This window comes from Sebastes fasciatus, chromosome 15 (genome assembly GCF_043250625.1).
Source record: "Sebastes fasciatus isolate fSebFas1 chromosome 15, fSebFas1.pri, whole genome shotgun sequence".
Classification (NCBI taxonomy): domain Eukaryota; kingdom Metazoa; phylum Chordata; class Actinopteri; order Perciformes; family Sebastidae; genus Sebastes; species Sebastes fasciatus.
Genome location: NC_133809.1, coordinates 15,157,229 through 15,172,625, shown reverse-complemented (window position 1 = coordinate 15,172,625; position 15,397 = coordinate 15,157,229). Strand labels below are relative to the sequence as shown.

At 41.5% G+C, this 15,397-nt stretch overlaps 2 protein-coding genes across 7 annotated transcripts in view; one reads left to right on the top strand and one right to left on the bottom strand.

Annotated features, from left to right (window-relative positions):
• Positions 1 to 15,397, bottom strand: part of dph6 (diphthamine biosynthesis 6) — a 243,021-nt gene that overhangs the window by 195,253 nt on the left and 32,371 nt on the right. The gene's annotated exons all lie outside the window — the stretch shown is intronic.
• The window catches only part of cdin1 (CDAN1 interacting nuclease 1), a 64,466-nt gene that overhangs the window by 19,845 nt on the left and 29,224 nt on the right, over positions 1 to 15,397 (top strand). For 3 of the 5 annotated variants that reach the window (XM_074661332.1, XM_074661331.1, XM_074661333.1), the window contains 6 exons: positions 272 to 344; positions 8,857 to 8,936; positions 9,299 to 9,348; positions 11,783 to 11,850; positions 13,398 to 13,463; positions 14,459 to 14,564. In XM_074661332.1, the coding sequence (XP_074517433.1) occupies positions 272 to 344; positions 8,857 to 8,936; positions 9,299 to 9,348; positions 11,783 to 11,850; positions 13,398 to 13,463; positions 14,459 to 14,564 (443 nt within the window). Of the gene's footprint in view, positions 1 to 271; positions 345 to 8,029; positions 8,484 to 8,856; positions 8,937 to 9,298; positions 9,349 to 11,782; positions 11,851 to 13,397; positions 13,464 to 14,458; positions 14,565 to 15,397 lie in introns of those variants that run through there. The other 2 variants (XM_074661335.1, XM_074661334.1) reach the window with 2 other exon arrangements.

Below are 15,397 nucleotides of genomic sequence, written 5' to 3'. Positions count from 1 at the left end.
TCATTATTATCTATGTGACATCAGCACGAAGGTAGACTGGCCGTGTAATTTCAGCGCCGTAATTCTTAGGCTCTTTGAAATATGTTCGCACTTCCAACTGGATATGTGGGGTTTAGTCTGAAGGTTTGTAAATGGAGTAATTCTCCAGAGAGGAATAACATTTCCATTATACCTATGTTTTGGAGTAGCATTAACTCCCCATTGACGCCATAGTCTGTTTTTTATTAAGGCAAATTCTCTTTCTTTCTTTTTTTGTTCAATCTATGTAAAGGTGGATCTGTCTCCTGCACTGATGGCTCGTATCATCCTGGACAGGTTCCTTCAGGGCCTGGAGGGTGGAATGCGTGAGTAACACTTTTCCATTTCCCACTCTGTCCTTTCTATCATTCCCCCCCCATCAGTCTTAATTGTAGCACTTTGTCTTTTGAATCCCTTTCTGTTTGAGTCCCAATTCCAGTCCTGGCTGCTGTATTTTCAGCCTGTCCAAGCCTAATGAGAGACGGACCACATTTAGTACTAGCTGCATCCCAGGGCACATGACTGGCAATTAAACACTGGGAGGACCACCCACCTCTCAACTGCAGTGTGGATCAATTCTAGCTCACCTCATCAGTGTTATTTATAACACCCCTGATTTCTTTTCCTCGCCCTCCTTCATCCCCCAATGCATCCATCTACCCCCCTACCTTCTCTTCTTCTTCCCTCATCCCCTTCTCTTTCTCCGTCTCTACTCGGGTCCTCTGAGGAAATTGAGTTGAGGAAAAGTGTGGCAGAAAAAGCAAACCATTCCTAGGTCGCGCTGATGGACACGCCGCGGGAGAACAAAATTCCAGATGCAAATGTTTTTGTTTAACACGTCAAAGAGATTGTCCAGAAATAGTGTGAATAATTGTCGGTGTACATTCTGGTTAGTGTCTCTATTTTTTCTTCCTCTGTAGAACTTTCTTACGTCATCCCTCCTGTAATATTTTTTTGGCACAAATACTCGCAAAATTTGCGGTTACACCTTTTAACATGTGACATTTAATTCATACAAAAAACACATGCAAACATGATTCCATAACATTTCGATAGGCCTTTCCTGAGGATTGTGTGTCGGTGCAGTATAGTCAGTGCTTCCAGAGTGAATCGTGTGATGTCAAAAAGACGTGATTCCAATTTAATCAAGAAAGAGATTAAAGTGGATGTGTGTTATTTTCAACTTTGCCACAGCACAGCCATTTGTCAAAGTCAAAGATGTGATTGCTTTGGACCCACCGTTATCCACTGCCTGTCAAAATACTAGTCTGAGCAGCTTGTAGAACAGGGCATTCATCCAGGAGAAGCACTCCGTCTCAGATAATAGCACACCGCATCCCTCCATCTCCATACAGTGAAAACATGCTTTATTATTGCTCAGAATAGATCCGCAGCAGATGAAACTTCCTGGATGATCGTTGTTTAATTTCTAAACAGTGTTGTAACCACGCAGGATCTCAGCGTTTGCAGTTAATGCCATGGTCGTGGCTCCTCTTCTTGTAGAAAGTGATTTTTACAGAAGCTAGATGGCCTTTGCAGGATAATCATAGATCCAAATCAGCCTACACACTGTGATTGAGATCAGATTAATATCTCCTTTTATCTGGTAAACAGTTTGACTCCTACCTGCTATATCAATATGACACATTTTCAGATGGGGTGGGAGAAAAAAATCTATTCACGTATGTATCGCGATTATTTAATGCCAGAATCTTAATAATTGCTTCATTTGAGTCTATGTGCAGGTAGAAGGAAGTTACCGCTTTTATTGTTGTAGTCTGAGTAACGTGACGTCATATCCGTTCCGTATTCGTCAAAAAACAAAAACAAATCAAAACCGCAGCGGAGGGTCCGCGTGGATACGACTTGAACCCTCACATATTAAATCCAAAGTGGTAAACACTACACATACAGCAAAGTATGGAAACACTTTGGATTTCATACATTGCCAGGAAAAGCAGAGCTAGACTGCATGCTAACTCTGTCATGGACAGGAAACGTCATCGTATTGCTGCCATGTGCGGTCAAGCCAGCCGTCACTCACATCTCCGTGGTCAAATCGGCCGACGCTACAACTATAGAGCACCCATATACTGACATTTATGTTAAATGCATTCAAACGGCACCAATCGAGCTGGCCATGGATGTATAAAGAGAACGGAGCTGACGGGAGAGCTAGCGACGGACTTGGCGAAATTAGCAGGAGTATACACATGTGACTACGTCCTGTTTTCAAAATAAGGGTTTTAACAAAGGGAACTGTGTATACAAAATACATATATGGAAATAAGATTGATTGATTACATTCAGCAGAAGTACAAAACATTAAATATCCTCAATAATTAAAGAGAAAATACCACTAATTTGTGAGGGAATGTAATAAATAATGCCTGACAATGACTGATATATTTGATTTCAGGACATCTCTGGCTACATACATGCTGAAAATTAAACATTTTTCCTGTATCAATTTACATAATTTCCAAAGTAAAAATTCCTAGAAGTGTTTGATTCAACTTTTTCCCATGATCTAGTGTTAAAAATTTAACAAAAATCACAATAAATTGTAACATCGAATCGCAATACTTGTAAAATCGCAATACACATCTAATCAGCACCCAAGTATCGTGAAAGTATCGAATCAGGAGACAGGTGTATCGTCCCAACCCTACATTCTACTGTTCCCAATGTTGCCAGCTGTGCAGTCAGTGGCTTTGAGGGTGACTTCTGTTTTGACAGAGCTCCTCTGCATTCTCCCCGTGACCTGCTTGGCCTTTGCAAATGAATTGCTGTCCACATGGACCGCGCGGTCAAATCCTCCAATCTCCCTGTGTGTATATTAGACTCCAGTAATGTGTTTCCATTATTAAACAATGCAAGGATAATTGTCTTTGCTGGCAATTAGCTAACAGGTTGGTTCAGTGCTATTGTCAGGTATATCCGTCATGGCCCCCTCCAGCCCCAGACTGCGCTCCAGTGTGCATGTGTGTGTGTATGTGTGTTTCTGTGGTGACTCCAGAGGGAGTCGGGCAGGCACATTGCAAAGATCAATAGACTTCTATATAAGGGACATTACCCCCAACTGGGTGAGTGGCTTGCCTTTGCCTAGCACCATCGTTTTTTTTATTCCCCTTCTCTGTCCCTTTGCATTTAAGAGACACAGGAATGGGGCCTTTGGGACTGTGGAATATATGTACAATCACTAGTGCTGGATCAATACAGAGTTTTAAATTGTTTTCTGTCCCTTCCTTGTTTTGTTTTGCTCGCTTGTTGTTGCTCCCCCTCCCCTCCCTTCCCACTAGCTACACACCACCACCACCACCACAACCACACCTCAACATGACGACACCACCAACAAGCTGCCCCCCCCCCCCCCCCCCCCTTGCAGCAAAAGTATTGGAGAGAGCATCAGTCAAGCAGAATGAAAGACTATCTGGTGGCGCTTGTAAATAAATCAATACATTCAAAGCAGTTTTATCACGTATTGAATATGATATCAACATCCATAATGCTCCTTGTCTCATGAAAACAGACTGGGCAGTAGGGGAGGAAAGGTCACATGTGCACTTTTACACTGTTTATATCCACTATTTTAAGGTCACTGAAAGCTGCACTTGATTTTTAGGAAGAAAGTACAGCATTGTGAACCAGTTGAGACAAATTTAATGTATTTATATGCCAGAATTCCTCTTGGTTATGGACTAATGTCCCAAATACGGGACATGAATGTGACAATGAAGTTTATGAGGCACAAGTAGGGCTGGGCGATATGGCTGAAATCTTCTATCACGATATTGGTCATTTCATATCTCGATAGCGATATAGATCACGATATAGCATGTTTTCTTTTCAATAAATAAATAGTCTATATGAAATGACCTATTTTTGTATACTCCTGTGTGAATTAAATACTTGACAAATGAAAAGTATTTGCTCAATTTAAAAACTTGAGTGCAAAATGAACATAAAACTTTTAAGTGAAGTGAAGAAAAAATAGAAATAAATATAGGCCAAGCCTATATCACAATATTAATGATTATTATTATATCGTTTTGGCGATATATCGTCATATTGGCCAGCCCTATAGGCACAAATAAGGCATTGTATGAAAATATTGAATTTGATAACAATAAAACAGAAACACAACTAAAGACCGTTACCGGTGGCGTTTTTTTCGTGCGATTAATTTGCACAGCAATATATTTTTTTACTGTATTTTCACAAAGAACGCAAATATTACGCGGCGAAGAAGCGTCTCCTTTTTTTCCGGAACATTTTCTGAGCTAGTACTCGTGTATTTCTACTGCGAAAAATGAGCATTGAAACCGTTGCCGCTAGAACAAGCAAATGTTTGCTGAAATTACTTTTAAATTGATAACTGGAAAAGTTGGTAATCAAAATAGTGACGTAACTGATGTACTACACAGTACTGCAACAAAAATAATATTTTACAACTGTTTAAAATGTTCACACCGACGAGAAATATGTTTGACATGGACAGACATCATAAACTGGATTAAACCTACATCAGGTGTGCACAGTGTGCGTCTCATCCCACTGGTAAATTCAGTAAATGACACAGTTATATTGTAAACCAACTCTATGTGGGTAGAAAACACTACCTCGTATTGCCTCACATTGGGGGAGCTCCTGCTCTTTCTTTCCCCCCTCCTGCTATCTCTTCATCTTTCTCTCTATTCCTCCTTTGACAGGAGTTGATGTGCCTCTAGATTTAGACGTACTTTTTTTGAGGAGGCAATTTTGCTAGCTATTTGACCTTTTCCATTTTCCCAAGGCCCGGCTCCAGATTAGATTGCTGCTCCATGTTTTGTAACTATGTGATTCGACCGCCTTTAAGATTTATTGTCACATTCCTTTACAGAAGCCTTGTACGCGAGGTTATAAATGTCCTGTGTTTGATGTTAACACTGTGAGAATGTTAGTGTCTACTATGATCCTTCGCTTCCTTGACAGAATTCATAATAGCTCCAGTGTTTTGCAGATCAGACGTGTTGATAACTGAATATTGTATTATGTTCTATCCAGTAAAATCTCAACTTCGGTATACCACTGTGATTGTAATGGTTCCTCCTCTCTTGTCTTCAAGTGCTCCTCTCTTTTCTCTCTCACCTCTCCACTGTGGTGTATATGCAGACCTTTTTTTTTTTTTTTTTTCAAATAATGAGAGCAAGGGCACTTCATTAGCAAGAAGGGAGGGAGTAAGGAGGTAAAGGCAGGATGAGTGTTTCTGTGTGTGTGTGTGTGTGTGTATGCATGCAAGGGGTGGGTGCAAGGGAGGTAAGCAGCGGCGTGGCACTTCACTTGACAAGTATACTAATTACTCCTTTTCAGCAGAGAAGCTCCAGTCAGCCTCTGCCACAGTCTAATGGCCTGACCTGGGAAGCCTCGCTCCATAGCAGAGCCTCCCCAGATCTACTATTACTACTGCTACACACACACACACAGAGGAATGTAGAGTCTCATCTCACCGCTATCAGGGAGAATCAGGTGGAAGCAGATCAGTTCTGCCCCAGTAACCTCTTCAGGGACTGGGCTCCTCCTGCACAGGAGATACCACCTCATATCATCAACTAGCACCTACACACACCACCACAGATACTTAAAAAAAAAAACACTTTTTTTTTTTCTCCCCCCTTCCTCTCATCTTCCACTCTCTCTCGCTCGCCCATCTTCTGTTTTTTTCAATACGGGAGGATAAATTTAAAAGGAGTAAATTGGAAAATCAAATGAGGGCTTTAGGCAGCCGCAGAGATTTGCGGAGCTGTCGGCCAGCGTCGCGGAGCCTCATCCATCATGTCCCACAAGTAGTCAATTCCTCTAGTATCTGTAAATGTTTTCAGATATTAGCCAATTTATATGCTCCGAGATTCATCATGGAAAATCAGCTTTAGCGGCGCACATTATCAGGACCTGTCTCTCCCTTGCACCATGAAGTTTGATGAACGAGTGCCCCTCCACAGCTCAATGGCTTGTGTATGGGGAGTGTGTGTGTGTGGGGGAGGGGGGTGGGTATATAGAGGAAATGGATAAGCGCCCCCCCTCCCGCCCGTGGAAAAAAAAAAAGTGGGTTTTTTAATTAATAAACAAACTTGCAGAGGAGCTCATCAGTGTCAGGGGCAATAACAATCGTCATCCGTTACTGTTTATTACGGTCCTCCCTCAACAAATGTTGCTATCTAATGAGGTTTCTCAACATTTTTTTGTGTTTGAGATAATGACTTTTTCACCCTCGTGGAGGAAAAGGAAGAGTAGTTACAAAATGACACGAGCGCGCAATAAGAAATCAAGCCAAGGTTATGTTGCCGTTACCTTGCTTTATGTAGTTTATCTTGTTTTGGAGTTGCATATGAAAAACAGGCTCGTGATTTGTTTACACTGCTTGTTTTCTTTAGCGAATCCCAATGGAGGCGTATAGCGTTTCACATCTATTATTCTCCTCTTCTCTGTTCTTTTTCTGTTCAGATGTTGACGGTGTGATATGGCGCCTTAGTCAGAATTTATACCAACATGGGACAATTACAGTAAATTTGGTGAATGTTTACAAGGTGCAAAGTCGCGCTGCAGGGCTTTGTTCTCTGTGTCTGGTGTTCTTCAGATTATGCTTTTTTTTTTATTTTCCTGCACGTGTTTTATGTGTGCGTCTGTGTGTATTTAAAGAGCACGCCATGTGTGTGTGTGTGTGTGTGTGGCAGAGAGGAGCTCAGGGTGTCATAGAGGAGTGCTGCCGTGCAAGGCGGGGGCGTCTTTAATAAATGTATGCTGATGTTGGAGGCTGCAACGATGCGAGGGATGCGAGGGCCCTGTTGTTATTTACTGCTGTGTTTGTGCACAGCGGCGAATCCCGGGCCTGCAAATGGCATTACAGCCCGTGATGAATGAGCATTAGGGTAAACTCATTTTAAAAGCATCCTGATTTATTAGCGGCCCGGCCTTCCATTTTCATCAGGTCAATGCTTGGCTGAAATTCCACAATGTCAGCGCCAAGGTCACCTCTTTATGGCTATTTTTAACCCCATCGCTCAGAAAGAGCAGGAGGAAGGGATCCTATCACTTATTATGGCCGTCTACCAAAAAATATAAAAGGGCTTGGAAATAAAGAAAGAGAGAGAAGCCTAGTGCTGGAAGTGTGTGTTTGTGTGTGTTATGTGAGAGACCAAAATGCGGTGGTGGTCAACCCCCAATTATGAGCGCTAGTAAGACAAGAGCTTTAATGGCTGCCGTTTGCCTTCGGGGAGGTTTATTACACACTACTGTTTTGCAGAAGCAGCGTCAAATCTATAAAACGACCATTAGGAAGAGGGAAAAAATCAATCAAAATGCCATTAAAGTGGAATAAGTTGCCAATATTGCTGATGTGGTTGCGGGTCCTTTGATTTTCCTTCAGATTATTAGGCACAGTCGAGTAGTGACTTTGTTAAGGGAAACCAGTGTTGTTGGGGAGTAATATGTCTCCTGGCTTCATAAAGTTTGCTGCCTCATATTTCCCGCTTTATTGATTATCCATTATCATTTGTCATGAGGTGTCCTAACTCAAGGGGAAAATATAACCCTCTTTCTTCACCGCCCGCCCGCACCGCACAGGAGCACGGTATGGATCTGCGTGTGAAGGTACCAATCTCTGAGAAAAATGAGCGAAGAAATAAAGCACAGCCCTGTGCCTTGCAGCTCTAAGAGGGAGAGTGAGGTTATGGGGTGGGCTGGGGGAGTACCGTGGCTGGCTGGGAGAGACTGAAACAGAGAGGAGGTAGCAAGAAAAAAAAAGAGATGGCAGAGAAAGATGGAGACAAAGAAGAAGAAATAGAAAGAGAGGAGGGAGCGCTGAATGGGCTTTGTTCTTCTTCCACCCTCCTCCCTCTTTATTTCATCATAAGGTAGATGAGGTATCACAGCACTGTTCGTCCTCTCTGTGATAGTTTTCTCAAGGAGTAATACCAATGAAAGAAATGCAAAAGGGACTGAAAAGGAGGGTTTCTAAATGTACCTCTAAATGCATTTTTATTAATGATATTAATTTAAGAGACGCTTAATGATCCAGTCAGCATCTGTAAAGTCTTTTCCAATCCATCATTTTTCATTTGAAGGTTTTTTTTTTAAACTCCTTTATCCATTTTTTATAAATCTTTAAATAAGCTGTGTTGTTTTTAACAGTTATATACTCTGCGCAGTTTATTAGATGAGCTTGTGCAGTGTTGGTACAGGCACCATCCATGCCTGAAATGTGAATAGAAACATTTCCTTGTATTGTGTCTGCAATGCCGCAAGTCTGTCAGGACCATGTATCACTAAAATGGCGTGCCTCGACCATTTCGTCACACAATGATACAATCCATTTAATCCAAATCTTTTTAAGAAATGATTTAAGGAATTTTCTTCTTTTTTTTTTTTTTTTGCTGTTGCGGTACCAGCGAAATCAATCCAGGGGGCTTTCCTTCCTGATTTATAATGTTAGTAGAGCAAGAATGGGGATGAGAGATGCAGAATAGTCGGCGTTCATAACATAGATAAACTACATGGGGCTCCTGTGCTCTGGACTGAAACATTTATCTATAGAAAATCTGTATAGACACCAAGCAGCCATCTAATGGACTCGTGTGGAAATACTGCACTAACAGTGGCATGGTGAATTACAGTGTGTCAAGACTGTCTATTGTCTGTATATTTCCGCTGTTCGCTCTCAATTCAATGCAGCTATTAGAATATTTTACATATATTTGTGGGTTAGACGAGCTTCAATGTTTGACGTCATTTACGTATGATATTTATGTAATTTTTTGTAATTGTTTCTCTCCCTCTTTTGCCTTTCTGTCCTGTTCTCAGCCTCTAAACCAGTCCTGAACAGCATGCTCAAAGAGCCGTCGTTAATTCCGGACCAAATTTTGGCCACTAACATCTACCAGGTAAGAGTTTAAAATTAAACTGATATATTACAGGAAAATTGTTTTGTGTCATGGAATGATTTTTAATTACTTAAATTCAATTTCATATCATTTTATTGCCCTTTTCCATGTAACAAATCTCCTGCTTAGGTACAGTGAGTTTTTAGGTGTTATTGTACCACCTGGCTGACAGACGGCATCAGCCGCTCATGTTTGCTGATGAGGTCACGTGAGAGCCGGCGGTCATGCCTGCCAATCTGCCAGCATCTCCTGTGTTTTCTCCTCTCCCCGGCACTGTACGGGCTCCTTTTCCCTTCCTTCACCTCCCCTTACACCTACCCACCCTTTTCGCACGCCATAATATTTCTTCCCCCTCTTTTCAGTGCACAATAAATGACTGCTGTTATGGACCGCTGGTAGACTGCATCAAACAGTATCCTATCCCATAAAATTTTAAGCCTGAAATTGACGAGGAGCTATTGAAGGGGATGAGATGTGTCTGGCTTCACCTGACATAAAAGTTCTGCTTCACAGAGGAAGTGTTTCATCCCGCCTGCCATCCCACTATCACCGGTGCAGCGGCTGGAAGGCGATGGAGGGAAAAGGAGGAGGAGGAGGAGGAGAGGATTGGCTGATCTAAATGCATCTCCATGTGCACACAGTGGATCAGACCCAATGTTCTATGATACAAGAAAAAATAGATAATTCATAAGCCGCGTGGTGGTTAATGTTCTGTTGTTTGGTATTTTATTTAACCCCGATGATTTATTTTACGTTAATTACAAAAAACTTTTACATGCTGATTTTTTTAATCCTTTTCAGGATTCAACATTAATGTTTTTTTACATGCCTGATTGGGCAAGTAGGAGAGAAATCTACATGCCCAAAGTTTTACTTGCCCTTATACAAATTGCTTTATTTATTAATGATTATCAAATAACAACAAAGACTAAAGTTAATTGTCATATTTTATCCGCCTGGCCCTCAAACTTGCGACAAACTGCGCAATACATAGTTGGAGTTTCGCCCACATCCTCTATTTTTCCGCGAGGGCCCGATCAGTATTGCAGATGTGCAACTCTCAACAGAGATGGGAAGGAAGCGAGATGGCTCAAGTTTAGTTTATTTATATAGCACATTTAAAACCAACAAAAGTTTACCCAAGTGCTGTACAGTGGTAAAACAACAATACAAAAAATAAGAAAGCTCACTCCTCAGCTACTTCCATCATCAGCTCCAGCTCCTGTTTATTTATTTTTTACCACTTGTCCGATAGAGCAAGTGAGTTGCTAAATTTACTAGCCCAATTTGGCATTTTACTTGCCCCGGGCAAGTGTTATTGTTGAGCCCTGCTTTATTTAGTACTGACAATTCTTATGCTGTTCAGCACCACGGACAGTTCTGGGCACATCAGTCCAACTTCAACTATTAATTTTAATCGCACATTAGTTTTATTTTATTTATTCGTAATTCTGTTGTACTCCTTATATATTTCCAGTGTTTTTCTTCCCTTTCTTTGCCCAACAACAAATACCCCTCTTTACTGTATCTATCAGGGGCTTGGCCTCGACTATAGGGGCAGAATTGGAGTCCAAGCTATTTAGGAGCAAGCAGCTGGGTAGCAGACCAACTCTTTCCTGGGGGAGGAGACTTATTTGAATGAGTTTACATGGGTACATCTGTATGTTATTGTGTGTGTTTTCAAGCTTTGGCGTTGTGTGTGGTGGGGCTGGGTCGTTCTGTTCATAGCCAGTCAACCCTGTCCTACCCTGCCCTCCTTCCACACACCCCCCTTTTTACCTTTCTTTGGCTGTCCTCCCGTCAGTGTCAACTTAGAGTCAGTTACTCCTCCACAGAGAGTTCATTATAACCGCCCCACTATGTGCTTTGAAAGGGAGGAAAGCATTTGTGCCAATCACGATATGCATGTATTAATTAAATGCATTTTTTAGAGATTAGTGTTTGTTGAGGGCACTATATAATGGCATACTAACTTTTCTCTTTCTTGGAAAAAGTCAGTTTTGCATATAAGATATCCAGCCTGTGTAAATGCAGGATGCCTTTCTGTGGCATCAAGCAGCATGCGCCCTGATGCGAAATGGCATTTATTCTAAAAGCATTTTTCTTCAAAGATTTTAGAGGAATGAGCGGAGCAGCGAGTTCAGGCGCTCTGTGCATTTTGCCAAATTGGCATTTTGTTTCTTCCTCATTTAGGTAATGCACTTTGGAGATTTGTTGTGAAAGCAGATTAAGGTTGACCTGAAAACTCTGATTGGGCTCTTTCTGTACATCCGGCAAGAAGAGAAGTGGCTTTCACTTTGCATAGTAAGCCAATAGCGGAGAGAAGCAGATTCTTAACTTAAACTGATGTCAAGCATACACAAGCACAGTTGAGTTTACTTCACCTCACGTCTGCGCACGGATCTCGTTACCACAGCAGACTACAGTGTACGTTGTGGTTTCCATAGTAACCAATTTCGAAGGTAAATTTCCAGATTTTTTTGTGATCAACTTTTTTTTTCTCATTTATATTACTTATGAATGAATGAAGGACTAAGTCGTTCAATTTGACTTATTTACATTTACTATGTGCCTCGTAACGTTACTACTCCACTGCTTGTTTAGTCGTCGTTGCTGCAAAACCTCACCTCAGTGAGTCTGCACCTTACCACAAGTCGGTTTAGTTTATGTGTCCAACCCGCTACAACGATCGCTATGGCAGCGGTACACATAAAAATGTCCGCCACTCTGACCATCCTGCTACGTTGATTTGAATGGGAATGTCCTTTCTACCCCTATATTCTGTTTTTTATGTATAAGATACTGCTGTTTCTATATTGTTGGAATCCTTGACTCTCTTTTCTCAGCGCTATTGGCCACGAGCACGAGGTGCTGCTCTGTGACAAACTGAAGGAGAGGAATCTTTCCTTTCTAGGTAAGGCGTCTCTTGACCTTCTCATCACATTTCTAAAGTCAATTCGGCCACAGCAGTGTAGCCTTTTTGTAAGTTTAGTAAAAGGAAGACCTGGACATGACTGATGCAGTGGATGTTATCTCTTATTGATCTGCTAACTACAAGGAGCTGTTATCAAATATCCTTGGATGAATGAATATTTATAGAATAAAAGCCTTAAAAGGTAGCTTTTAATGTTCCGTTAGTTGTAATGTTTGGTCCTCTCAGGTTGCTGTTTTCTAAAGTGGATGAAGAAGGTTTCTGTTTACATGAACATGGATATTATGGTACCATTGTGGGGATTCTTGACTGCAAATACTGTTGCCATTTTTCTTCCAAAGGGAATTAATGTTTAGAAAAAAGAAACTCCTCATATGTGGTTGTAATATTTTAACCAATTATATTTTTGATCTCTTACTATCTTCTACTTTACTAACACGATTATCTTGTTCCAACAATATTAAATCAAGGTAGCGTGTCCGGGTGTGAAATTGTGAAACGTAATTTTTAACCCTGCCTTCCTCCCCATCACCCCCGTCCCATCACCATCCCCTAGGTCAGATGAGTGATGAAGGATAAAAGTCATTCCCACTGTCATTAAGACCATATCATTTATTTGATCCTGGAGTGCTGACCTTTCTTCGGAGCTGCACAGAGGACTGTTCTAAAACTGTCAGAGTTCGGGCGGCACGAGGGCCACTCAGGCAGCCTCACCCCATCTGATAAATGGATTGGAAATAAGCTACCCAACAGCAGGGATGGCCCATTAATTTTAATCAAAGGTGATGTAAAAAAAAAAAGGCGATCAAAGCCACATGTCAACAGCCCAGCAGGTATGAATAGAGGCTCCCATCCCACCACATCCACACCCATATTACCACACCCAGGATGCCCCTCCGTACCACAGGCCTCTGGCAGCCTCTCTGACCTCACTCAGCTCTCTTTCTCCCCCCTTGGCTGATGATGCTACCTCCTCACCACCACTGACACCGCCACCCTCCATCTCTCCTCAATTCCCTTCCATGCCCCATTAGTTGAGCTTGGCTGGAGACAAAGAGGCAGGCCCTTGGAACCGAATGACCTGGTCAGCCCGAGATTTAATGGAGAAATCAGGTGTTGTGGGGATAATGGCCGAAGCGCACCAGAAGTCAAGGACAATGGCTGCGGCCTGTGCAGGCAGGGGTCAAGCTTACAGACGCTATAATGCCAACCTTGTCCCCTCGCTGTATATTTTATAAAGCTCTGCCAAACTGCGAACTGGAGAGTAAGCTCTGTAACTAGGCTTTTACAGGTTTTTGTGCAACGGCAGCGAATACGTGGCAGATGTAGTTAATGGTTTCACTGTGCTTGCTGTCCTCTACTGTTATTTCTCTGCTTCACTAACACTAAGGGGTTTTGTTACCAGCACCTTGGTGAAGGCTGTTAGGTTACCTGCCTGTGATGGATGCAACAGAACTTGTTTGGTGAAGAGTAAAACTTATCGCAAAGGAAAAGTCAGATGTTAAAATACTGCACTTTATCTCCTGTAGATGAAAACCAACTGAGAGTTATGGGCTACGACAAAACACCTGATATCATCCTGGAGGTTCCCATTGGTTAGTATTTACATGTATAACAATATTTTATCTGTAATAACTGAGTGGCTACATCTTCATGCACAAAATGTTAATTTTTTTGCCCTTATAATGATAAAGACAATATTCCTACTACGCTGTTTACATGAAAATTAATATTCCACTTATATTCCTGTTTACATGCAGCCATGCATACTCCATTTAACGTAACCATTGTGGACTTGTTCGACCATGCAAACACAGCCTCCCTCATTCATTCCTTCAACCACCTTCTTGAAAAGGTCGGCGATGCAATATTTGCGCATATCCAAAAACCTGTGCATATCATATGTCTTTCGTAATGTTTAAAAGTAGGTGCGTTTCTCCTTCCGACCAGAAATATGGGCTTTTCTTTTGGGAATACATCTCAACCCCAACCTTGCAAATATTATCATATTCGGAATAATAGTAGTATATTAATGTACATGCACACTAATATTCCACTATATTCTGAATATGATAGTAATCCAATTTTGATGTGGGTCATGTAAACAGTATATTCCGTTTGGATATTCTGAATTAGGTCTTATTTCGTATGTAGCATTTTCCGATTAAGACATGTGGGATATGCCGACATTATTGAGGTTTTAGGAGCATTCTTTGGACATGTATACAGCACATACAGAATATGCATCTCAGGTTAATTAGAGTATGCACAGCTGCATGTAAACGGGAATATTAGTGGAATATTCATTTTCATGTAAACAGTTTAGGAGGAATATTGTCTTTTTCGGAATAAGGGCAAAAAAATTAATATTTTGTGCATGTAAGCATAATCACTGTTAACCTTAGTTACCTTGTTTCAAAGAGGATTATGAAGATGTCAAAACATTGTTATGTTAACACTAGATTTTTCTTTGATTATTGTGAATGACAGGGAAAAACATCTAAGAAAATGTCCCTTTCTCAATCTTGCTTGTGTGGCTTTCTTGTCACTGGCTTTCTGAGTGTTGCTCTGTGTTTCCGTTTCTGAAAAGCTGTGGAGGGACACATTGTACACTGGATTGAGAGCAAAGCGTCATTCGGAGACGACCACAGTCATCGCACCTATCTCAACGAACAATTCTGGAGCTACTGGAACAGGTGAGTCTTCTCTTCGTATTCTATTTTCTTATGCTTATCTAAATTCACCATATAATTCTGCAACTCCTATTATCCCCGTTTGCGTATTGTTTATAACTTCTCCTTTTTGACCACAAACCACAATCAGCTTTCCTCAGTATTACAAAGGCAGCTCATATCTCTGTCTAACAACACTAACCACTTCCTCCCTGGCACAGGCCACACTAACCCCACACTTGAACTTCCATATGGTACATTTGTTCATCACACTACTTCCACATCCACTCCTGTCATTGGAGCCTTTTTTACAGCCTGAAGGGTCTGCTTGTGAGCTTGATTGTTTCACAGAGTACACACATTGTTTTGGAAGGGAAGCTGGGAAAATGGGTGATTAATCCGCTGCATCTGTTGTCATGAGAACCTTTGGACAGGAACGGGCCCTCGTGGTCTGACCCGCCATGGGTAAACAGAGGTGTGTGAGCTAGCCTGCGGGGCACGCTCACATGCACTAAAAGCATGCACAGCCGGCTTGGCGATGTAAACAAAGCAAGGAGAATCTTGGATTATAACACACACAGAGGGGAGAGCGACTTCATTCTCTGCTCAGGTAGACATTACTCCTTTATATCTTTACGTAGCACATAGTTGTTTACTGCTTTATTAGTGCTCTGGATATTGTAGAGAGCACCTTTAAAGGCTGAACATGTCCTATACTGTCCCAGCCACTGAATAAATGAACTCTTAAAAATATTGGCTATTGTCATACGTGTCATCAGCCATTATCTAAAAATGTAGCATAATACTCAGTGTTATCATGGCTAAATTTCACACTGAAGGCTCACTCACACATGGTC